The 25,186-nt window shown below is 46.5% G+C and overlaps 1 protein-coding gene across 1 annotated transcript in view; it reads right to left on the minus strand.

Annotated features, from left to right (window-relative positions):
- Nucleotides 1-25,186, minus strand: part of C12H4orf45 (chromosome 12 C4orf45 homolog) — a 76,531-nt gene that overhangs the window by 12,007 nt on the left and 39,338 nt on the right. Inside the window, exon 3 of the mRNA XM_012948174.1 lies at nt 13,223-13,281. Coding sequence (XP_012803628.1) covers nt 13,223-13,281 — 59 coding nt within the window. The remainder of the gene's footprint in view (nt 1-13,222; nt 13,282-25,186) is intronic.

Here is a 25,186-nt window from a genome sequence, read left to right on the forward strand (position 1 = left end):
TGTGCTTTTGGCTTCTCTGGTCTCATGTTGCTCAGTGTCCAGATTCATTCCTTTATGAGGTTTGCAAAGGAGTATCCACCTGGTGTCTGTTGTTCAGAATTTATTAACTGGATTACTTTGATTTTTTAAATTTTCTATTTGGTTCTTGCAAAGGTGGAATTGATATTTAGTGATTCCTATCTTTGGCAACTTTCAAAATACTAAGTTGTTCACTGGACTCCTCTAAGGTATCCCATATACTGTTTTCTTTTGTGTTGTTGTTTGGTTGGTTGGTTGGTTGGTTTTTCGGGATAGGGCCTTGCTCTAACTCAGGCTGATCTGAAATTCACTATGTCATCTCAGGGTGGCCTCAAATTCACGACAATCATCCTACCTCTGTCTCCTAAGTGCTGGGATTAAAGGCATGTGCCACCACGCCTGGCCTTGTTTATTTTTTTATTGTGGTCTCAGGGAATGAAACCCAGAGCTTCCTGCATATGCTAGGCAAGCACTTTATCTCTGAGCTACAACACCAGCCCCTGCTATGTTGCTTTTTAATATATTTTATTTATTTATTTGAGAGAAAGAAAGAGGCAGAGAGAGAGAGAGAGAGAGAATGGGCGCGCCGGGGCCTCCAGCCACTGAAAATGAACTCCAATCGCATGCGCCCCCTTGTGCATCTGGCGTACGTGGGTCCTGGGAAATCGAACTGGCATCCTTTGACTTTGTAGGCAAATGCCTTAACCGCTAAGCATCTCTCCAGCATCTCCCCCCCACCGTTATGTTTTCTTCAGTGATCTGATGGGCTCAGGAATGTCTACGTATCTTCACACGTATCTATGATGTCTGTCAATCCATTACAGTGATCAGTGTTCAAGTTGTCTGTTTCTGACCCATGGAGATCTCTTCAGACATCTCTGCCTGACCCTTGGGACTGCAGTGGTCTTTGAAAGCCTTCTTTCTGTCCCTTCATGCTGCAGGCCCATCTTTTGCATTTCCCTTCCAGAGCCATAGTTTGCCATTTCTTCAAAAAGCCCAAATTCTTTGCAGTGGAGAGGTGTTACAGAGTCTGAGGACTGGGCTGAAGAGATGGCTCAACAGCTAAAGGCACTTGCTTACAAAGCCTGACGGCCTGGGTTCAATCCCCCAGAACTCACAGAGAGCCAGATGCACAGGAGTTCACTTGCAGCAGCAAGAGAGCCTGGCATGTCTCTTCTCTCTCCCTCTCATCTATCTATTCATCTATATCATCTATCTAGCTCATCTCACTCTTTCTGCTTGGCAATAAAAGAAAGGACTCCTGGGTATGTTAACACCTGTCTGTCATCCCAGCACTTGAGGTAGTGAGGCAATGAGATGTCAAGTTTGGGGCCAACAGGGTGGACGTGGTTTAAGGCCTGCATGGGCTACACCACAGACCCTGTCTCAAAACAAATAAACCAGAAAATTCTCATAGCTACTCTGTTTCCCTGCATTAGGTCTTTACAGTGACTAGAGTAATGGGAGGGGGGGGAACGAGCCCGCACAGTACCACGTGTGCATGTAGATGTATTCATACACATATGTACGTATATGCAGATGATGAGCCGTCAAGACACAATGTTTTCATCAAACTAGAGGAGGTACAGCCTTTTCATTTTATCATCTAGATTTCCCTTCTCTTCCGACAATCCTGGTTCTCAGTCGATCCAAGAACTGATTGCAATGGTCACATTACTGCTCATTTGCTCTATGTCCTACGGCACCCAGGTCAGAAGCAGAGGGGAAAATGCCTCAGTTCCAAGATCTTGTTCTTACCATGTCACCCAGTAGACATTTATTCTCAGATGACTGTTTGAAATCCTTGGAGGAATGAGAGTATTTTTCAGTGGAGAACCCTTGCCTAGCATGCATGAGGCCTTGGGTTTGAACTCCAGCAGTGAGAAATAATAATAATAAATAATAATAATAACACCCTCTTGGATGCTGGATCCGGGCAGCAGCTGCAGCTGTCCAGCTCTTCCGTGGGTCTCCTTGTCTTCTCCCTTTGGCTTGGGGAAACATGGCCTTGGGTGCGGCGGTCTCCGATGGGGTCACCCACACCAGAGGAAGTGACGCAGCACAAGGAGGTGTTGGCTGGCGAAGTAGGCAAGCCATGGACGACTCCTGCGCCACCTTTGTCAAGATGCTGCCAGGCCGGGCCTGCCGCGGTGCCCTCTGCCATGCTCCCTAGAGAGCAAGGACAAAGGCGGCCCTGATGCTCATCTTCTGGCTCTGGGGTTTGCACCCCCGAAGGGCACACTGATCTCTGCCAGCTCCAAGGACGCCACCAAGAAGAAGCCATGAGGACAAGCGGGAATGAGGCGAGGGGACAGTGCGTTCCCCCCCCCCAAAGGCCTCTGTGAGCCCCAGACCAGAGGGGTCTGGGGGATCCCAGCAGCAGGAGGGCAATCCCTTCACCACATTTCCAAACAGTCCTCTGCCCCCGACCTTCCTCTTCCCTCCATCCCTGCCGGCCCTGGCCTTCCCAAAGTGCTTTCATCTTATTCCTCTTGGGGTGAAGCTGACCAAGTCCCCCCGACCCAGGCACCCAGTTCGAGAGGGGGGGCTGTGTTTTTTTTTTAATTTTTAATTTATTTATTTGAGAGAGAAAGACAGATAGAGGGAGAGAGAGAGAATGGGCGCGCCAGGGCTTCCAGCCTCTGCAAACGAACTCCAGAACTCCCCCTTGTGCATCTTTGTGCATCTGGCTAACGTGGGACCTGGGGAACCGAGCCTCGAACCGGGGTCCTTAGGCTTCACAGGCAAGCGCTTAACCGCTAAGCCATCTCTCCAGCCCGGCTGTGTTTTTTAAGAACACCCTACCCCCATCTGTCCCTCCCCCATCCCGTGTGCCAGCTTCTAACCACAACAGTGCCTGTCTGTCTAGTTCTGTATCTAAACGGTACTTTGTGGGAAGGACCCTCCCCTGCGCCAGCGGCTCCCCTGCCCTTTTCCCGTGGTCTTGGCCACTCACAGAAAGCAAGACCTGTGAGGGAACCTTCAATGAAAACAAAAGACACCATAAAAAGGTTTATTAACAAAAAAATAATAATAATAATCCCTTGGAATCATTCTTGTCTTTGGGTTAAACCATCAACTGGAAAAGCAGTAAGGTTTTTTAATGTTTTATGTTTAAGATAGCGTTTTGAAATCGGGAAGGATACATGGATGCTTGCAGAGGCAAGAGGTGCAGAGCCAGAGTCACTTCCTGGTTCCTTGGTGTTGACGAGACCGTGTGTACCAGGCGGCAGGGGACAGAGGTGTCACGGTGGATGTGGGACGAGGTGCCACCTGGACGGGGTCTTACTGAACAGCTGCAGAGAGCACCTTCGATCCTGGGAGAAATGTCTCGAAGGCCCTAGCTGAGCTCAGTGGAGAAAACATTTGTTCTGCCGCCCACCATGTAATCCAGCTTTGAATTTTAATACGTTAGCCTTTAGGCTGCTAGACAGAAAACCAGCCGCAGCATGGAGCGTCTTTACACACTGCTGCTGAGGCTGAGATGGACTCTTTGTATTGTCGAATACAATGCAGCTGTGCTCTGAGGGGATTTGTCTGAGCATGGGGGTCCCATCTTTAAATAGCAGCACTTTGGGGTCTAAGTCCAGCATTCCTGAGGCTGGCCATACCCCCAGGAGCCTTACAGAGGACCCTCAGTGCAATGGGGATGAGGGATAAGGGACAAAAGAGCATTATCTGATAGGAATGTGACGAAATTACAGTATGCTCATATGTTAAAAGTCCCAATTAAAAAATAAATACATAAACTGGGCGTGGTGGTGCACGCCTTTAATCTCAGCACTTAGGAGTCAAAGGTAGGAGGATCAACGTGAGTTCAAGGCCACCCTGAGACTACATAGTGAATTTCAGGTCAGCCTGGGCTAGAACGAGACCCCTCCTTGAAAATTAAACAAAAATGAACTCCAGACGCATGCGTCCCCTTGTGCATCTGGCTAATGTGGGTCCTGGGGAATCAAGCCTTGAACCAGGGTCCTTGGGCTTCACAGGCAAGTGCTTAACCGCTAAGCCATCTCTCCAGCCCCCCCAAAATTTTTTTAAATAGTTAGGAAAAATATAAGTGCTGAAGAACTTTCATTCTGAGCATGTTTTTTTTTTTTTTTTTTTTTTGAGGCAAGCTCAAAAGACAGCCGTTTTTTATTATGTGAGAGTGAGAGACAAAGAGAGAGAAAGGAGAGAATTGACTCACCAGGGCATTAGCCACTGAAATCAAACTCCAGCGCTTGCACCACTTAGTGGGCATGTGCGACCTTACACTTGCCTCACCTTTATGCATCTGGGTTATGTGGGAGCTGGAGAGTTGAACATGGGTCTTTAAGCTCTGCAGCCAAGCACCTTAACCCACTAAGCCATCGCTCTAGGCCCTGAGCATAAACTTTAGTGTCCCTCTGATAAAAGGACACTTGATTTCTTTTCATAGTCTTCAGATGAGACCAGGTGCATTCAGAGTGGGATGTCTATAGACCCTTAGTCTTCACATATCACACCAGAATGCCCCAAATCTCTTCCTCATCCCTGCTTTCAACAAGTAAGTTTGGCACCCACCATCCACAGACCTCACGATTTCCTAAGGAAGCTGTGTGCTCTAAGCAAGAAATTCACCTAATAGCTAATAGCTAAAATTCTACCAAACCCAACTTCTTAAACGTTCGCTTTTTGTTGTTGTTGTTGTTGTTCATTTTTTTAAAATTTATTTCTTTGAGAGTGACAGACACAGGAAGAATGACAGATAGAGGGAGAGAGAGAGAATGGACGCACCAGGGCTTCCAGCCACTGCAAACGAACTCCAGACCTGTGCGCCCCCTGGTGCATCTGGCTAACGTGGGACCTGGGGAACTGAGCCTCGAACCGGGGTCCTTAGGCTTCACAGGCAAGCGCTTAACCGCTAAGCCATCTCTCCAGCCCAAACCCAACTTCTTTAAAATGGTATTACTTCTCCTGAAAAGAAGTCTGGAGGGAAAAAAAAGCTTAAAAAATGATCATTCTTTTAAACAAGAGAGCAAATAACATCATCTCAAAACAAGCTGTTGTGCTAGATGTTTTATAGAAGAGAATAAAATTAGAATTAATCTATTTTGTTTTGTTGTTTGTCTTTTTTGGGGGGATTCAAGGTAGAGTCTCACTCTAGCTCAGGCTGACCTGGAATTCACTATGTAGTCTCAGGGTGGCCTTGAGCTCAGATCCTCCTAACCTCTGCCCCCAGTGCTGGGATTAAAGGCGAGCACCACCATGCTAGAATTATTCTATTTTAAGGTGATGATTTTTAAGTTAGTAGAGATCCCTAAAGAAAAAGTGGTCATCTCTATGATGATTTTGAACCTCTCTTGAAATGAGGGAGAAAAGGAGCTACATTTCTGTAGATCAGATGCATGTGGATGTTGTCAGACAATTTCTTTTGATTCTTTTTAAAACCATCTTTATTTATGAGAGAGAGAGAAAGAGCATGGCTTCCTGCTACTGCAAATGATGTCCAGACACACCCACCACTTTGTGCATCTGGCTTTCCGTGGGTCCTGGGGAACTGAAGCCTAGGCCACCAGCTTTACAAGTAAGCACCTTTAACTGCTGGCTTTTGATTGTTATGCCAACTCCATGAGACAGAGCTTACATTTCAAAAGATAGTGGGAATTAATCCTAAATCTCTCCATTTTCAATGTGCTACCTACAGAACAGTCCAGGCATGGAAAACTGAGGGTATTAAGCAGGGGGAAGAGAAAATGTAGATGAAATAATGAAAACCAGAAACACGGTATCACAGTGAACAGAATGGGTTATGATTCTGTAATCCCAGCACACCAAAGCTGACAGGGATGGGTTATTATTTCATAGTCTGAGTAGTGATGGGTTATTATTCTGAAATCTCAGCAGCTGAAACATGCCATGACTGTCTGTTGTTTCATGGGTTAATACCAAAATAAGCTGAATGATATTTCTCATCTTTCATTAGCCACTTGCATAAATGTTGATGAATATAAAAACATTTGAAATTATCATGCTTAGGGCATATTTCTGGACTTACAAGATGAGTTGGGTGTTGTGCCCCATGTCTTTAATCTTTACACCCTGGTAAGAGGTAGGAGAATCACCATGAGTTTGAGACTAGCCTGGTCGGAAGAGTGAGTTTCAGGTTAGCCTGGATTAGAGTGGGACTGTGCCTGGAATGAAAAAATAATTCATGGCTGGAGAGATAGCTCAGCTGCTAACGCTTCAAAGTCTAACAACCTGTGTTCAATTCCCCGATATCCATACACAACCAGATGCACAAGGAGGCATATGCATCTGGTATTCATTTACAGCAACTAGAGGCCCCGGCACACCCGTTCTGTGTCTCTCCTTGCAAATAAATAAATGAAATTTAAAAAATTAAAAAAACAATGATAAAGAAACGAAACATCCTGAGCACCACCCCGGCCCTGTTTTCCCGTTGCCTGTGCTCTCCCAGCGCCGCCAGCTCTGTTCGCAGGGGTCTCTCGTTTTTGCCCAGCTGTTTATTTGAACTTTGAAGTCTGAGCTTTGAGTCAATTGCCACTCATCATTTTATGAGGTCTAGCCGCGGCTCACTGGGCGGTCCTGGGGTCCTGAAACATACAAAGGGCTACGGTCTGATGTCTGAGGTGCTGAGGGACTATAGATGATGGACAGTTCCTCTTTCTCAGCACCTAGGACAGACAGGCCTGGGTTTGTTTCCCACATCATGAACTATCCAGGTCCAGCAGTGAAATGCTATGCTTGACATGAAGTGAACTTTGTCCCCATCTGGGCACTGTTAGGCCAGCACATTTTCTTCCTTAGGGGGGCACCACTGTCTCTTAGCTGGCTTAAGCTCTAATGTAACCAATAGCTCGCCGAGATCCGTTGTGTCTTGTCCTTTGCTCCACGTGATCCAAGCTGAGATGAGAAATACTCATTCATTGGACATTTATGCCCACCCTGCATTTCTTCTCAGGGCATCTCCTGTGGTTGCAATCAAATCTTCCATCACAGCTGGGCATGGTGGCGCATGTCTTTAATCCCAGCACTCAAGAGGCAGAGGTAGGAGGATCAACATGAGTTCAAGGCCACTCTGAGACTGCACAGCGAATTCCAGGTCAGCTTGGGTTAGCAATACCTTACCTTGAAAAACTAAAACAAAACCCAAACCCAAACAAAACAAAACAAAAAACCAGTCATGTATGGGACTACTCCTGTCTCGTCTGGGAGGATACAGGAGGGGAGGGGCTGGGGTCGTGTCCTGAGTCCCCAGGACTAGCAAGTCCCTGCCATCTAGGCAGCCCCTGGGTATCTTCTGAGTGGGTAAACCAGGAGGTGGGGATGGGCTGTGGCTTGCCGAGGACTCCCTCCCTCTCCCCTACCTGGAGAGAACGCACAGGTGGGAGAGGAAAGAGGAGGAAAGAGAGCTTTGAGTTACCAGTCCAGAAGGGCAAACTAGGGATGGATACTGAGTCTCTCAAAAATTGCAGACTTTCTCTGCTTTCTGCTCACAGAAATCTCTCCAATGTTCCAGGCACTGACAGCTTTAAAAATAGCAAGCTGTCAGAATTTACGGGTGCTCTGAGGAAAATAACTGCGAGACACAAGCGTGCACTTATCTACCAATACATTTTTTAAAGAGTGACTGTCATTGGGTCTGGGCAGCCTCACAAGGGGCTCTGGCCCTGTTTCGTAGGGAACAGCACTGACAGATTTCCACCCGACCCAGCTCACGCCAAACAAAGGCACCCCTTCCACCCTGAGGAGGAACAAAAGGCTTCTTACTCACGCCTGGGACTGTTTCCTTAGCACGGCAAGTCCTGGCTTCAGATTGGAATTTTTGTTTGCAATTTACAAGCCCCCCCTCCTTATTAAAATCTTAGTTGACTATTGCTATTTTTCTCACAGTATGATTAGTATGGTTTTATTTTTACCAAATACAGTATTGGCTCAGGTACTTAGGTAAATACTGCTTCTTCTCAGTGTCAGCATAATAATTTAAAAACATAATGCATACAAGTAGCATTAAAATTCTTATAATAAAGGAAAATTCCTCTCCTCCCTTCCTTGATAGCCGTCCTAGGATGCGCTTCTCCACGGCACTGTGAGCCCACCGGCTGCTCCTGGCCCTTGCCTGCAGCCCCCCATGCCTGCTCCCCTGTGTGCTCTCGCCTCTCGGGGCCTGGCACGGCTGCGTCCTCCTTCTCTCCCTTAACCCCGCCTGTCATGGTGTCTGGCACCTTTGTTGGGTACCTTGTCTACTGGACCAGAGTCTGCCCTTTAATCCCAGCACTCCAGGACGCAGTGGCAGGAGGATTGCTGTACATTCAAGGCCAGCCTGAGACTACATAGTGAATACATAGGCTTCTAGCCTTGGCTAGAATGAGACTCCATCTCAAAAAAAAAAGAGACCTGGGCTGGGGAAATGGCCTAGCAGTTAAGGTGTTTGCCTGCAAAGCCTAAGGACCCCAGTTCGATTCGCCAGGACCCACGTAAGCCAGATGCACAAGGGGGTACATGCGTCTGGAGTTTGTTTGCAGTGGCTGGAGGCCCTGGCATGCCCATTCTGTCTTTCTCACTGCCTCTTCCTCTGTCTCTCTCTCTCTCTCTCTCAAAAAAAAAAAATAAATAAAATAAATAAATAAATAACTTTTTTTTTCCTTGGTTTTTCAAGGTAGGGTCTCACTCTAGCCCAGGCTGACCTGGAATTCACTATGAAGTCTCAGGGTGGCCTTGAACTTGCAGTGATCTTCCTTCCTCTGCCTCCCAGTGCTGGGATTAAAGGCCTGCAGCACCACGCCTGGCTAAATATTTAAAAAAAAAATTTTTAAAAGACCTAATTCATTGCATAACACACCATTGATTAAAACCCACATACTTGTTCCAATGTCTCTCTCTTCCCTGGATACGCGTGGAGCAAGAATAGCGTTCACCACTGTGACTACAGAATGCAGCAGTCCTTTCCACAGAGGGGTGCCGCGCTGGAGTGACCGCTGCGGCCTCAGAGGAGCAGGACAGGAAACGTGGCTGGAAGGCCGCATGTTAATCGTGTCCACATAATCGCCAGCCCTCAGTCCAATGCTGAGAACACAGGGTGGGGCCCCCTTGCACCCACCAGACTCAGCTTCCCATTCCGAGTCTCTTGCTAGCTCAGGAGGGAGGTGAATGGCTTCTGAAAAGGGCAAGTACTTAGAATCTCAAAAGAAAAGTGTTTTCATGCTGGGTGTGGTGGCGCACGCCTTTAATCCCAGCACTCGGGAGGCAGAGGTAGGAGGATCCCCGTGAGTTCAAGGCCAGCCTGAGACTCCATAGTGAATTCCAGATCAGCCTGGGCTAGAGTGAGACCCTGCCTTAAAAACCAAAAACCAAAAACCAAAAACCAAAAACCAAAAACCAAAAAAGAAAGAAAGAAAGAAAGAAAGAAAGAAAGAAAGAAAGAAAGAAAGAAAGAAAGAAAAGTATTTTCTAGGAAACTGGCATCTGACTTGTCAGAAATAGGATACCCAGGCTGGAGAGTTGGCTTAGTGGTTAAGGTCCTTGCCTGCAAACCCGAAGGACCCAGGTTTGAATCCCCAGTATCCACAGAAGTCACGTGCACAAGGTGGTACATGCGTCTGGAGTTCATTTGCAGTGTCTTGAGGCCCTGGTGTGCCCCTTCTCTGTATCTGCCTCTTTCTCTCTCTCCAGTAAGTAAGTTAATTAATTAAATTTAAAAAAATAAGACCCCTACCAGGCCAAATGTGCCTACTGGTATAATAGTGGCCTTCAGTGCCGGATGAGGACTGCGGAGGCCTCCAGCTACGGGGACTGAGCAGCTACTGGGTTCCTTGACTCTCAAGCCTGCAGAGTGCTGTTGCTGGACTGCAGAATCCCCCTTTAATACTATTAATTCTACCGGTTCTGTTCCTCTAGAGAACACTGACTGATACAGGTGTGTGCCTCAAGAGGGATTTTGGAGCCCCAGTTCTTTCTTCTGCTTCTTTGTCACATTCAGGCTATGAGGAAACAGCTTTGTCTGAAAGCAACAGACCCAACTAAGCATGGATTCGGATCTCCAAAACTGAGTTAAATGAATCTTTTTCCCCCTTATAAGTCATTTACCTCAGAAATTCGTTACCATAATGGGAAGCTGATTAATACACGATTCAACTATGAATACTGGTTTTGCTCCTTTTCTTCTTATATCTGTGCTCAATTTCCCAACTGAATCTGAAACCCCCTAAGTAAAAAGACCTTTACATAAATATTTTACATTCTTACAACCTGGTATAATTCATAGTATTGTCCAGGCTGGGGAGATGGATCAGTGGTTAGCCACTTCCTTACAAAGCTTGCCAGTCCAGATTTGAGTACCCAGTACCCATGTAAAGCCAGATGCACAAAATGGCACATGTGTCTGGTTTTCATTTGCAGCAGTAAGAGGCCCTAGAACACCTATATTTTCTCTCTCTCTTTCTCAAATAAATAAATAAATAAACAAATTTAAAAACAATAGGGGCTAGAGAGATGGCTTAGTAATTAAGGCCCTTGCCTGCAAAGCCTAAGGCCCATGTTTGACTCTCCAAGTCCCATGTAAGCCAGACACACAAGGTGATGTAAGCATGCAAGGTCACACATTTGCACAAGGTGGCATATGTGTCTGAAGTTCAATTTCAGTGGCTGGCATGCCAATATTCTCTTTCTCTCTCTCATTAAAAAATAATAATAATAATAGAGCTGGATGCACACCTTTAATCCGAGCACTCAGGAGGCAGAGGTAGAAGGATCACTGTGAGTTTGAGGCCACGTGGAGACTACATAGTGAATTCCAGGGCAGCCTGGACCAGAGTGAGACCCTGCCTCGAAAAAAACAAAAAAGAATAGTCCCAGGCCGGGTGTGGTGGCTCATGCCTTTAACCCCAGCATTTGGAAGGCAGAGACAGGCAGATAGCTGTGAATTCGAGGCCAGCCTGGGACTATCAGATGAGTGTACCAGGTCAACTTGGGCTAGAGGAAGACCCAACCTCAAAAGAAACAAACAAAATAAAAGAATAGAACAGCCCCTAGAAATAAAAATAACTAATATTCTTTCATCTAAGTATACTGTTCAAAGCTTCAATATTTCTCAGATATTTTCCAACAAGATTTTTATGTTTAAATGAATGTAACAACTTTCTACATTTTCATCACCAATAATTGTTAGTTTCCTCGATTTCCCATAGCCTTTAATAGTTTCTTTCCCAAGAACTATTTGGAAGAGTATCTGGAGTAAATAAAACAATGATATCTACAAGCAAACACCTTTAAACATGGAGTCATGTCTCTAGCCTAAGCAATAGTATTTAAACAAGTGGAATGGAATATTTTTTTTCTTTTAATTTTTTTTTTTTTTATTTGAGAGCGACAGACACAGAGAGAAAGACAGATAGAGGGAGAGAGAGAGAATGGGCGCGCCAGGGCTTCCAGCCCCTGCAAACGAACTCCAGATGCGTGCGCCCCCTTGTGCATCTGGCTAACGTGGGACCTGGGGAACTGAGCCTCGAACCAGGGTCCTTAGGCTTCACAGGCAAGTGCTTAACCGCTAAGCCATCTCTCCAGCCCGATTTTTTTTTTAATAAATAGTTTTTTTTTTAATTTTTTATTTATTTATTTGAGAGTGACAGACACAGAGAGAAAGACAGATAGAGGGAGAGAGAGAGAATGGGAGCGCCAGGGCTTCCAGTCTCTGCAAACAAACTCCAGACGCGTGCGCCCCCCTGTGAATCTGGCTAACGTGGGACCTGGGGAGCCGAGCCTCAAACCAGGGTCCTTAGGCTTCACAGGCAAGCACTTAGCCACTAAGTCATCTCTCCAGCCCATTTTTTTTCTTTTCACAATTTTTATTAACATTTTCCGTGATTATAAAAAATATCCCATGGTCATACCCCCCCACACACACTTTCCCCTTTGAAATTCCATTCTCCATCATATTACCTCCCCATCTCAATCATTGTACTTACATATATACAATAGCAACCTATTAAGTACCCTCCTCCCTTCCTTTCTCTTCCCTTTATATCTCCTTTTCAACTTACTAGCCTCTGCTACTAAGTATTTTAGAGTGGAATATTTTAAAGAGAATGTGCCTTGTAGGCAATTCAGTGTAACTCTTTCCGAATAGCTTTAAATAAAGGTTGTGCCTGTAAAGTTCTAGAAATTACCCTGTGAGACCTTCGATGGTCCTGATATGTTTTACACATGTGGTTTGAAGTCTATTTCCTGTGATATACTTTATCTTGTTGCATCATGGCAGAAAGAGACATGTTACTAACTGTATCCTCCAGGGATTAAAAAAAAAAAAAACGAGAAAAGTAGCCCCCAAGCCCTCACCTCCAAAATCCCAGACAACAAAGACGGCATCGACCGCGCGGTCTGGCGAGAGCGTGCTGGCTGCTCCCGTCTCTCGGGGATCAGAACTGTCCACCCGGCGGAGACGCCGCCCTGCGTTTGCTCTTGTCCACGGTCTAACACACCTACGCTGCTTAATTGTCATTAGAAGCCACCTTCAAGCAACATGAATTCAAGCCATTATGTGACTGCAGTAGGAATATGCTTATTAACCAAGGCTACCCTTATTATGGTTTCTAGGCCAACAACATGAAAGGAGGTCTTTTTAACTAAAAAATATGGTTTTGCCCACAGAAAGCATTATTTACCTATTTGTCCAGGGGTCATTCTTAATAGCTGCAGGCTTGGATCTACCGGCTTTTCATGCTAACGATGCTGGTTTCACTACATCTCTTTCCCTCACTAAACCAGCACATAGCAAAATTTATTCTGTTCATTAGAACTACAAATGCATAATTTTATATCCTCAAGTCATTATGAAACAATGAAATTAAAGTAGTAGTATGCTTTAAAACTTAACTCTTAGCTGGGCGTGGTGGCACACGCCTTTAATCCCAGCACTCAGGAGGCAGAGGTAGGAGGATCTCCGTGAATTCGAGGCCACCCTGAGACCACATAGTAAATTCCAGGTCAGCTGAGCTAGAGCTAAGGACCGGGTTTGATTCCCCAGTATGTATGTAAAGCCAGATGCACAAGGTGGCACATACGTCTGGAGTTTATTGCAGTGGCTAGAGGCCTGGCATTCCCATTCTCTCTCTGTGTTGGCTTCTTTCTCTCTCAAATAAATATATTTTTTTTAACAGTGAACTCTTCCTAGTTTAGGAAGGAAGGTCATTAATTAACTTAAACTATGCTCATATGTACTTACCATGGATTCTGATATCTGTGAGTTAATTTATCTATGGCATCAACACTTAACTCTCCATGCTGTAAAAGAAAGAAAATTAATACTATGTCATTCCTTGGAACATCAGCACCAAAGAGAGTGAGGCTGGGAAATGGAATCGGGTGCGAGACTCAGTGAAAGGAAATCGGAGAAGACGGCAGTGTGGCTTCCTGACTGAGAGGACGAGAAGCCTCGTGAAGGCCTGCCCAGCGCTGCTCCTCCTGCTCCGCCGGCCTCCCTCCGCCTCCTGGCCTCATGCCGCACATCACTTGCCTCCTCACGGGGACAGAGTGTGGTGGCAGAAACTTAGGAAAGAGCCCGGGTGAGAGTAAAAACCCTCCTCAGAAAGAAAGCATCCATTACAGCACTGAGAAAATATTTGGTAGCTAAGTATCAGTTCTCACACACACATACACACTAAATACATCTATACACATACGCACACCAAATATATATATATATATATATACACACACACACACACACACACACACACACACACACTAAATACAGTACCCTCCTGTGGGCATGTGAGCGATGTATTATTTCTGAATGAATGACTTCTATATACTGGCTCCTTTCCCATATCCTATGAATAAGTTTGGGAAATAAAGGTTCCAAGTTCACATTAAAATGGGTGTGGATTTATAATCATTTAAATATATAGTATATTTATATATATAGTATATATATTATATATGTGTGTATGTATATATGTGCATATATATATATATATATGCACATACATACACACACACATATAATTTCCATTTATTTATTGGCGAGAGAGAAGCAGATAGACTGAGAGGGAAAATGGGTGCATCAAGACCTCCAGCCATTGCAAAAGAACTCCAGACACAGGTGCCACCTGGTGAAACCCTACCTCGGGAAAAAAAAAAAAAAAAAGTGAGAAACTTTAACATTTATTTTGAATATTTCAACGAGCAAAAATAACTATAGCTCCAAAATGTATGTTTACTACCCAGCCATATTTAAATACGTCTAGGTACTACTAGAAAGGAAACAGCTGCTAATTACATCCAGTCGTTGCTGGACACAGTTAAATTTGAGCTAAATTGATTGAAGACATCTGGGGCTCAGGGTGGTGAAACATAAAGTCATCTCGGAGGCGTCGCTTGGGCTCTCTGCAGCCCCTCTCCCGCAGCCCCTCTCCCGCAGCCCCGATAGACGGCTGCTCTTCAGCCAGCTCCCCGAGGTGCCCTTGCGACGTCCTCGGCGTGTCCAGCCTCAGCTTTCCTCCCTCGAGGGGCTCGCAGACCCTATTTCTCTAACCGAGGGGCTTTCTCATCGATAGGACGGACACAATGGCCGTGTATTTCCAGAATACACAGACACCACAGTTTTCTTCTCCAGCCTCCCTTGGTAACACAGAGCTCTCAGTACCCAACATTTTAGTGGAAAAATCCCCCCCCCCCACCGGCTGTCTTTTCTTATGCTAATGTATTTTTTCTCCACTTGGCTCAATTTGCAAAATATTACTGTTAACCCCTTCAGTGTCTTTCCTCCCACAGCCTGTGATGAGCACCCCATTGTTGGGGCTGGACCCCTAAACTGCGGAACTGTGTCTGTTCTAGGCTGGAGCCAGTGAATGAGAAGGGTCAGAAAGGCCTCCGCGGGAGGGCAGCATTTGAGGTATTCTTTTTGGATTCACAGCTCGGGCAGAAGCAAAACAATTTTTTTCCGAAAACATGTCAGTGTTCGACACCTGGATTCTCACTCTTATTAAAAAGAAAAGGGGAGCCGGGTGTGGTGGCGCACGCCTTTCATCCCAGCGCTCGGGAGGCAGGCTAAGAGGATTGCCATGAGTTCGAGGCCACCCTGAGACTACATAGGAAGTTCCAGGTCAGCCTGAGCTGGAATGAGACCCTACCTGGAAAAGAGAAAAGAGGCAAGGAGGTGAGGCGAACGGTGCAAAGGCGCATACTTTACCCACCGCGTGGCAGGTCAGATGAGCCTGTGCTCCGGCTTATGTTGGGCTGCAGCGCTTTTGTGTCATCTGAACTGAATTCATCCACTTTCGTCAACGCAGTGAACACGGGATTCCATGAGTTTGCTGACAAGAGTCCCCCCTTCTTTCTGTGGTGTATTTAACCAATAGCAAATTCTAGTGTGATTCTAGGGTGCTTATGAAGCTACATGGGGGCTGGAGAGATGCCTCAGTGGCTAAACCGCTTGCTTGCAAAGTCTACCAGCCTGGGTTCGAGTTCCCAGTACCTACATAAAGCCAGATGCGCAAAGTGATCCATTCATCTGGGGTCTATTTGCAGCAGCAAGCGGGGCCTGGCATGACCATTTTCTCTCTCTCTCTCTCTTTCTTTCTTTCTCTCTCTCCTTGCAAACAAATAAATAAAAATAAATATCTGGAAGACCTAGTGGACACATTATGAAACCTGTCAAGCTCTGTTTTATGAATACACAAATGCTGACCACCCATAGCCCCGTTGGTCCAGATAACTGTCACCTGTCGTAGATAGAGTTCTAGGAGTCTCCAAGATTCTCACTTCCTGGTGCCCACACTTTCTCCCAAACACTGGCCTAGGAGCTGCTATGACGGGGTTTTGCAGATATAATCAAGGCCCCAAGTCCACTGATTTTAAGAAAGGGAGATTTGCCCAGTGTGGATGTTCAGGCATAGAATCCAAACACCCAGGAGACTGGGGCAGGAAGGCCATAATGTCGATGTAGCAAAACACACCCCAAAGGGGAGAGGAGACAGCTTATTCTGGAGCCAAATGAGTGACCATGGCCTGGGCACACAAATTCAGGTTACCCCAAAGTCCGTGTTCCGATGTGTTAACAGCTTCATGAAGGTTTTATGGTCACTGAACAGAGAGTCATAGGTCAAGTCACCCTTTCACTAGGAAACCTCAGACAGGCAAGGTTATGGCCCGGTGGGGAAATCTCTGCTGTAAGCTTCAGATGTTACCTGATGCCATTCTCTGCCTTTGGGTTGGTGGAAGCTGGGGGTCTGTTAGCACATTCCAAAAAGTCTTCATCTGATGACCACAAGGATGTCCGGTAAGACACAGAGGTGGGCAATAAATAGCTACCAAGGAGGCTAAAGAGGCTTCAGATAATTCATCTCTGAATCGACAGCATTCCGTCTCGCCCCAATCCCAGAAGTTCTGCCGGCCAACGCGTCTTGCAGGATGTGTTAAGTACGTGCACCTGCCTCTGGGGAACCTTAGTTCACAGTGAGTTCAAGGCTTACCTGGGCTACACAATCAGTTCAAGGATAGGCTGGGCAACCTAACGAGACCCTATCTCAAAACAAAGAGGGCCAAGGAGGGAAGGTGTATGGTGAAGCCTTTGCCTAGCATCATGTGTGAGGCCCAGAATTCAATTCAGTCCCCAGGTAATGCAAAAAAAAAAAAAAAAAAAAAAATGGTGGGGGTAGGAAGAACAGAAGAAGGGTATGGTAGTTTGAATAGATGCCCCCAATATATTCAGTGTTTTATTAGTTTGTAGTTTAGATCTGCAGCCATCTGGCTGGAGGAGGTGTCACTGGGCAGATCTTAGGGTCCAGCCCTAAAGTGTGGTAGTGGATTTGCAGTTCCAGTCTGGAAATATGCAAAGTGCCTGGAGTTCCTAACATGTGCAGTGTGGTGTGCTTTGGGGATTTTTTTGGCTTGGGACTTCTCTCTCTTTCTTTCTGCTTGGACCTGTGAAAGCAGGCCAGATTCTTCTGCCGTTATGGAACTCCCCTGGATCGGTAAGCTTCAATAAATATCCCTTCCTCCACAAGTGTGCCTGGTCTGGACGTTCATCTCAGTGACCCGAAGCTGTCTGCTACTGAGGGTATAGAAGCAGAAATAGGAATAGAACTTAGTACACAAAAATCGTGGGTTTCATAATGGTATTTCATCCATGTTTATCACTGTCCTGGGCTCATATTTATGCCCACCCCTAGTTTCAGGTTCCCCTGTCCTCCTTCTGCTCCCCAAACACCCCTTTCTCGCAGCTTGCAGAGCAGGAGGAAGACGGCTGCACAGCATTTCTGCCGTGGGCTCTGGCTGCTTCCGGGACGTACCCAGGAGCAGGAGAGCTGGACGCTGTCAGGCCCTCCACGCTGACGCGCACAGTGGCAAGCCTTTCTGTCTGTAAGTTTCTTCTGTATAGACCTGGTAACGACTAGAATCAGTCATTTCTTTCCTGTCACCGCATGGTGCTGCTTATACCTCCCCTTCCACGCTCCGCATTGTGTTCGAAGCCACAGGAAACCCAGGTAGATAGTCCCTAACTCAACCAGGCCAGACCTTAGAAGGATCAAGACATCTTGACAAAGGGGGTACAGAGCACAAACGGGGTTTGATTTAAGGAAGATTCTTATGATGTTTTGAGGGTGAAGGCATGGTGTGGTAAGGAGTTCGGGTCATCTCTAGAAGCTGAGCGTGGCTCCTGGTTAACACTCATACCTACAACCCAAGGAACTGAAGTTGACCACAACCATGTGACCTTGGACAGGGGCTCCAAATCCTCCAATAAGATACCGGCGACACCCTGAGGTCAGCTTTGGAAGGCCTGAGCAGAAAGCCGGGGAAGCCACCACTGACCTACAGAACTGTGACCCAATGGTGTTTTCTTATTGTGCTGACTTTGGGGTGATTTGTCACATAGCAATAGAAATCAATGTAGTCTCCATTTTACAGATAACAAAACTGAGGCCTTATAAAAAATAACAGTAGGTTTAGGGACTGTGCTCAACAGTTACAGATGCTTGTTTGCAAAGCCTGTGCTGACCCAGGTTCAATTTCCCAAACCATCTACACAAGCTGGATGAAAAAAGTGGCACAGCATCTGGGCATTGTGGCACATCTCTTTATTTATTTATTTGTTTTTCTAGTTTTACTTTTTTAAAAAATAATTTATTATTTTTTATTTGAGAACAACAGACAAGAGAGAGAAAGAGGGGGAGAGAGAGAGAGAATAGGCGTGCCAGGGCTTCCAGCCACTGCAAACGAACTCCAGACGCGTGTGCCCCCTTGTGCATCTGGCTAACGTGGATCCCCTGGGGAATCGAGCCTCGAACCGGGGTCCTTAGGCTTCACAGGCAAGCGCTTTACCGCTAAGCCATCTCTCCAGCCCATGTTTTTCTAGTTTTTCAAGGTACAATCTCACTCTAGCTCACGCTGACCTGGAATTCACTATGTAGTCTCAGGGTGGCCTTGAACTCATGGTGATCCTCCTACCTCTGCCTCCTGAGCACTGGGATTAAAGGTGTGTGCCACCACGCCCGGCTTGGCACACATCTTTAATCCTAGAACTCGGGAGCAGTGGTAGGAGGATTTCTGTGTATAAATAAATAAGTAAAGGTGGGGTAGGGGTCACAAGCAGAGGCAAGAGTCCCTGGCATGCCAATACACACACACACACACACACACACACACACACACACGAGCACATAAGTCAATCTACTTAAAAAATGATAGTAGATTAACATCCGACAGGAGAAAGGTGGGACATAAGCCCTTTTCTCCCATGAGCTGCTGCTTGCCAGGTATTTGGTCGGAGCAATGAAGAAAGAAACAAACGCAGGGTCTCACGTAACCCAGGCTGTCCTTGGGCTCCTGACCCTCCTATTTCCACCTCCCACGTGCTGGGACTACGGGCACGTACCACCATCCATAACTACACTCAAATTTCATCAAAGCCATAGAGATTAATCTAGAGAGCAATTTGAATGAGAGAGAGCTGCTTCATTAACTTTTAGCGAGAAGCTAGATCTAGTGGTGCGTGCCTATAATCCCAGCATTCCGGAGGCTGAGGCAGAAAACATCCAAGCTCAAATCCAATCTGGGCTACATAGTTTGAGGCAAACCTGTGCTAGCAAAACAACCAGCCTCAAAAAATTAAAACTGAAAGCCAGGCGTGGTGGCGCACGCCTTTAATCCCAGCACTTGGGAGGCAGAGGGAGGAGGATCACCATGAGTTTGAGGCCACCCTGAAACTCCATAGTGAATTCCAGGTCAGCCTGAACTAGAGTGAAACCCTAACTCGGAAAAAAAAAAAATTAAAACTGGGCTGGAGAGATGCTCAGTGGTTAAAGGCATTTGCTTACAAAGCCTGAAAGCCTGGGTTCAATTCCCCAATACCCACATAAGGCCAGATGCACAAAGTAGAGCATGTATTTGGAGTTCATTTGCAGCTGCAAGAGGTCCTGATGCTCCCATTCTCTCTTTCTCTAACTGCCTCTTTCTCTGACTCTCTCACTCAAATAAATAATTTTTTTTTTAAGTTTCCTAATTCACTGTCTTTCAAAATGCATTTGTTCTTTTAAAGAAAGACCAGAACCTGTTTTGTTGAGAATGGTTGTGAGCTGTAATGGGTAACTGACCTGGTGACATCAGCACTGTACTCCAGGAAGCTGATGAGTCCTGGTGTGGTCTGAAACCTGAGCAGATTCCATTCCTGAAGTTCTAGAAAGCTGCCCAGAGCTTCCAAAGCCTCCACGAGTGCTCACCAGGCAATTTCAGATGTGCAATCTTGCGCCTGATTTGCAACTGTACTCATCCTTGGAGCTGTCTAATGTTTGCCACCATGGTTCACTCTGAGGCTAAAGTGAGCTTCCTCGAGGTAATAGTCCAATTAACTCTGCAGCTAGGCATAGTGGCCCAGGCAATGGCGAACAGGATTTCTAAGTTTCAGTGAATAATCAAAACAGGCACATCGTTTCAAATGAGCTCATGGAGCGAGCTGGGAGCAGGATAATTGCCAGTCTAATGCACACTTGAAAATTCATTTCCCTCCATGAGTAACAGACTCTGTGTGAGAACAGAAGCAGTCTCGGTTTCTGCGTCTGCATCGTTTCTGGGTTATCGTCCGCCTCGTGCTCAGCACCAATGGGTGGTGGATGGGGGCGAGTGACGTTGATGTTGTCAGTAGAATGCCAAATACAACCTGGTCGGGAACCACACAACTGCTGGCAAGTCACTCCGTGAACTTCAACCACAAAAACGCCAATTCTCGTGGGGCTAGGGAGATAGCTCAACAGTTAAGGTGCTTGCCTGCTAAGCCTAAAGATCGGGGTTCAATTCCCCGGTGTCCACATAAAGCCAGATGCATGAGGTGGCACATGCATCTGGAGTTTGTTTGCAGAGGCCCAGGTGCTACCATTCTCTCTCCCTCCCCCCGCCCCACCTCTCTCCATGTAAATAAATAAAAATATTTTGGGCTGGAGAGATGGCTTAGCTGTTAAGGCACTTGACTGTGGAGTGCTAAGGACTCACGTTCAACTCCCCAGGTCCCACATAAGCCAGACACACAGTGGCACAGGCACACAAGGTCGCACATGTGCACAAAATAGTGCACACATCTGGAGTTTGAGTGCAGTGGCTGGAAGCCCTGATGCACCAATTCTCTCACACACACATTTTAAAAAGGCTAGTCTGTTGGGCATGCCTCAAAAAAATTAAAAAAACAAACAAACACGTCAATTAGCTGGGCGTGGTGGCGCACGCTTTTAATTCCAGCACTCGGGAGGCAGAGGCAGGAGGATTGCTGTGAGTTTGAGGCCACCCTGAGATTCCATAGTGAATTCCAGGTCAGCCTGGGCTAGAATGAGACCCTACCTTGAAAAACTAAAAAAAAGTCAATTGTCACCAGGCATGGTGGTGGACACCTTTAATCCCAGACCCCGGGAGGCAGAGGTAGGAGGATTGCCGTGAGTTCGAGGTCACCCTGAGACTACATTTTGAATTCCAGGTTAGCCTTGGCTAGAGTGAGACCCTGCCTTGAAAAAAACAAAACAAAACAAAAAATAACAAAAACAAAACGAAACAAAGCCATCAATTGTGTAACAGGGAGGCCTCATGGATTCCTGTAGCATGCATTTTCAGTACGATCTCCTCTGGGCCCAAATACAGAGCTAGAAACTCTTGCTCAGAACTCTTTATACTTCCTCCTGTGAATTCTTTCTAACTTTCTTGGTTAAGATTCCTTAACTTCCAAGGTTCAACAGTGGGGAACGCAGAGACAACCCCATGTCGGGTCTCATTTGCTTCCCAGGCTAAGCACTTTTGTTAACATAGCTGAGGTGCCTGGGGGGGGTTGTGTGTGAGCCGTGGGGGAAACTATGACTGCAAATTTATAATGATTTACGGGGTTCCCTTCGGTGACCTTGAAAAGACAGATTAGTGCTAGATTTAGAAAACAGATGTCTTGACATTTTTTGTCCACCTCTGCTTGCTACACTAGATGATGTACAAATTGCGAAATTCCTTGACAATGTGGTACGGATTAGGAGCAAAAATAGCTTTCTTTTCCCTGATAAGTAGCTAGCTGGGGATGTTGCTATGGAAACATGGATGACACCGTGCCTGCCCTGGCAGGACTAGAACCCATGTCTGACCGAGTCTCGCTCCAGATGGCTGCAGGGAGCAGCACGGCAACAGCCTCGGGCCCCTCCTCTGCACAGGGGTGGGCGGCTCCTTCTGAGTCAGCCTCTGGAGTCTGCTGTCCAATCAGGGCCCTTCCAAGTCAGCTTCTGGAGCCTGCTGTCCAATCAGGGCCCTTCCAAGTCAGCCTCTGGGGTCTGCTGTCCAATCAGGGCCCTTCCAAGTCAGCCTCTGGAGTCTGCTGTCCAATCAGGGCCCTTCCAAGTCAGCCTCTGGAGTCTGCTGTCCAATCAGGGCCCTTCCAAGTCAGCCTCTGGAGTCTGCTGTCCAATCAGGGCCCTTCCAAGTCAGCCTCTGGGGTCTGCTGTCCAATCAGGGCCCTTCCTGAGCACGTGACCCTGCAGATGCGGCCCTTCCCGTTGCATGTTTCATTCCCATGAATGGTCCCGAGCACGTGTGCGGGCCTCTCTGCTCCCGCAGTTAGCCTTCCAGCCCTCTTGGCTCTCTCTTCCCCATGTGAGGCAATCATCTTGGTCTTTCCTACTTGTTTTCCCTCCAAATTCTCCCTAAAATAAACCTTACAGTTCATAACTTATGAGTTAGTTCTAGAATCCCTAGTCTGTGTTTTGAATTCTTGCATAACTTGGATAAGGACCTAAAGTCAGGGTTCGCTGGCCTGGGATTTCCTACATCTTTATGGATTAAAAAAAAAATTCTTTTTTTTTGTTTGGTTGGTTTTTCGAGGTAAGGTTTCACTCTAGCCCAGGCTGACCTGGAATTCACTAGGTAGTCTCAGGGTGGCCTCGAACTTTGTGATCCTCCTACCTCTGCCTCCCAAGTGCTGGGAGGAAGAGAGACAGAGCGAGCGAGAGAGAGAGAGAGAGAGAGAGAGAGAGAGAGAGAGAGGGAGGGAGAGAGAGAGAGAGAGAGAATGAGAATGGGCGCGCCAAGGCCTCCAGCCACTGCAAATGAACTCTAGACTCATGCGCCCCCTTGTGCATCTGGCTTACCTGGGTCCTGGGGAATTGAGCCTGGGTCCTTTGGCTTTGCAGGTGAGGGCCTTAACTGCTAAGCCATGTCTCCAGCCTCTTTATGGACTTTTAATCCCACCCAGGTTAATGATTGAAAAGCATTTAAGAATTTATAAGAATAATGAAAGATTTAAGTTTTTAAAGAATAGCTCCCAGGGCTGGAGAGATGGCTCAGTGGTTAAGGCTTTCACCTGCAAAGCCTAACAAGCCAGCTTCAATTCCCCAGTGTCCACATACAGCCAGATGCCCAAGGGGGCACATGCATCTAGAGTTCATTTGCAGTGTCTGAAGGCCCTGGCAGCACTCATTCTCTCTGTCTCTCTCTCTCTCTCCTTGAAATAAATAAATAAATGTATTTTTTAAAGAGAGGAAATTCAATGCTGTGCTCTGGCAGCAGTGATTGAATTTCTGTCCCTGAAGGAATGACCCACGCCCAAGAATACTTCTCACTGCTTTATGGAGCCCATGCTCACTTGCACCCAAGCCACTCGCCCCCTGTGCCTGTCCTCCCCCTTGGTGCTTGAAGCTGCCGTCTGGCTCCACCACTTACTAGCTGTGGGGCCTCAGGTAAGGAACCTTAGCCCCCCATGAACAGTGTCCTCACCTGAAAACAGACAAATCACAGACCCTTCTCCTTCCGCCATCTTGTGGCTCTTTTCATGATGTCTTCCCTAAACACATTCCTTATGAGAAAAGTGTCTAATAAGCCCACCAACTTCAGGAACGTTAGTGTCTTGGGCTGCAGAGATGGCTCAGTAATGGTTTGCTTGTTTGCAAAGTCTGATGACCTTGCGGGTACCCACACGAGGCCAGATGAACAAAGTGGCGCATGTGTCTTGGAGTTCATTTGCAGGGGCAAGAGACCGTGGCATGCCCATTTGTGCTCGCTCCCTCTCTCTCTCTCTCTCTCTCATTCTCCCTCAAATAAATTAACACTTAAAAAATTTAGTATCTAATCAGAAATCTGTGCAAATGTCCATTAAAATATCAAAAAGGTGGGCTACAGAGATGGCTTAGCAGTTAAGGCATTTGCCTGCAAAGCCTAAGGACCCAGGTTCAATTTCCTAGGACCCACGTAAGCCAGATGCACATGGTGGTACATGTGTCTGGAGATCATTGGCAGTGGCTGGAGACTGCAGCATACATTCCTCTCTCTTCCTTTCTAAATAAATAAAAAATATTTTTAAAAAATTCAAAAGAATTCCTTCTTGGTGCACACTGGTAGAACTTGATGGTGGTTAAAAATGAGGTAGAGAGTATGGTGGTGGCTCGTGGTTTTAATCCATGTACTCAAGAGGTTGAGTTCTAGGTTAGCCTGGGGTACACTCGAGTTTCAAGTCAGCCTGGACTGGAGTGAGGCCTTGCCTCAAAAACAAACAAGTAAAAAGAGAGAGAGAGGGCCCAAGAGATGGCTTAGTGGTTAAGGCATTTGCCTGTGAAGTCTAAGGTCCCAGGTTCTATTCCCCAGTACCCCGATATATGGTGACACATGTGTCTGGAGTTCATTTTCAGTGACTAGCAGCCCTGGCACACACACATTCTCTCTGTGTGTGTGTGTAATAAATAAATAAACATTTAAAGTAAAACATTAAATAGGGAGAGAGAGAAATTTCAAAGCCTTGAAAATGTTGGTAACCAAACCACATGTAAATATATAGATGGATTTCCATGGCTTTCCTTGGAGTTTCACTTTTTAAAAAATTGTGTCATATAGCATATCGGTTATAGCATATATCATGACTAGTTGATTTAATATTGTTTTGGGGGTCATACTAAGAGCCGCTGACCAAGTCCAGCATCACGTCATTTCTGTAGGAAAACAAATGACTTCAATCACTTTGTCACGAGGTCAGTGAGCAGGAGCAGAAAACAGCCTTTGGGAAGGCTGCTGACCCTGCGGAGGTTTGGCCGGAGGCAAGAAGACGGATTGGTGAGAGGCACTTAGAAAGATCCTCGACCACCTGGCGTCCAAACCAAAGGAGCCGTTTCAATTGTTTCCGTATGTTCTGCAGAACCACCATCTATAGCCTGGCAGAGACCAAATCCACTTAAACAAAAAGAACGCACTGCTCTTAAATCTAAAATAATAACAGAAGTCACAGTCTTTCCTAGTTGATATACACATCCGTTCGTGTAGCATTGCAACTCACATAAAGCCTGGTGGAAATAGCTAAACACACACAAAAAAATTCCCCCCGGGAGAAACCCAATCTTGTGATTTCTCTCTGACCTGCAGCATGGGAGGAATTTTCCGGGTGTCATCCAGCGTGGAAGTTATTATCTTCCTGCTGGAGCAGGTGATCTGTCAGATGATCTGTGGAGGCCTCTCGCTGCCCCAAATAAAAGAGCCAGTCCCAGGTAGAAGGCAGCTGCCCCAGGCACTTTGAGGGGAGTCCTGAGCTTCCTCGCTCCTTCCAGCTCAGACAGACTTGAAGCAGTAAATTAAGAAGAGCAGCTGCTGGGGCTAAAAAAAGCCAGAAGCCAGAACTCTGTGCTGAGAGCTGCAGTTGTGAGCAAGGGCAATGAGACATGCAGAAGAGTGGCTACACCGAATGCAGAAA

This window comes from Jaculus jaculus, chromosome 12, assembly GCF_020740685.1.
Source record: "Jaculus jaculus isolate mJacJac1 chromosome 12, mJacJac1.mat.Y.cur, whole genome shotgun sequence".
Lineage (NCBI taxonomy): Eukaryota > Metazoa > Chordata > Mammalia > Rodentia > Dipodidae > Jaculus > Jaculus jaculus.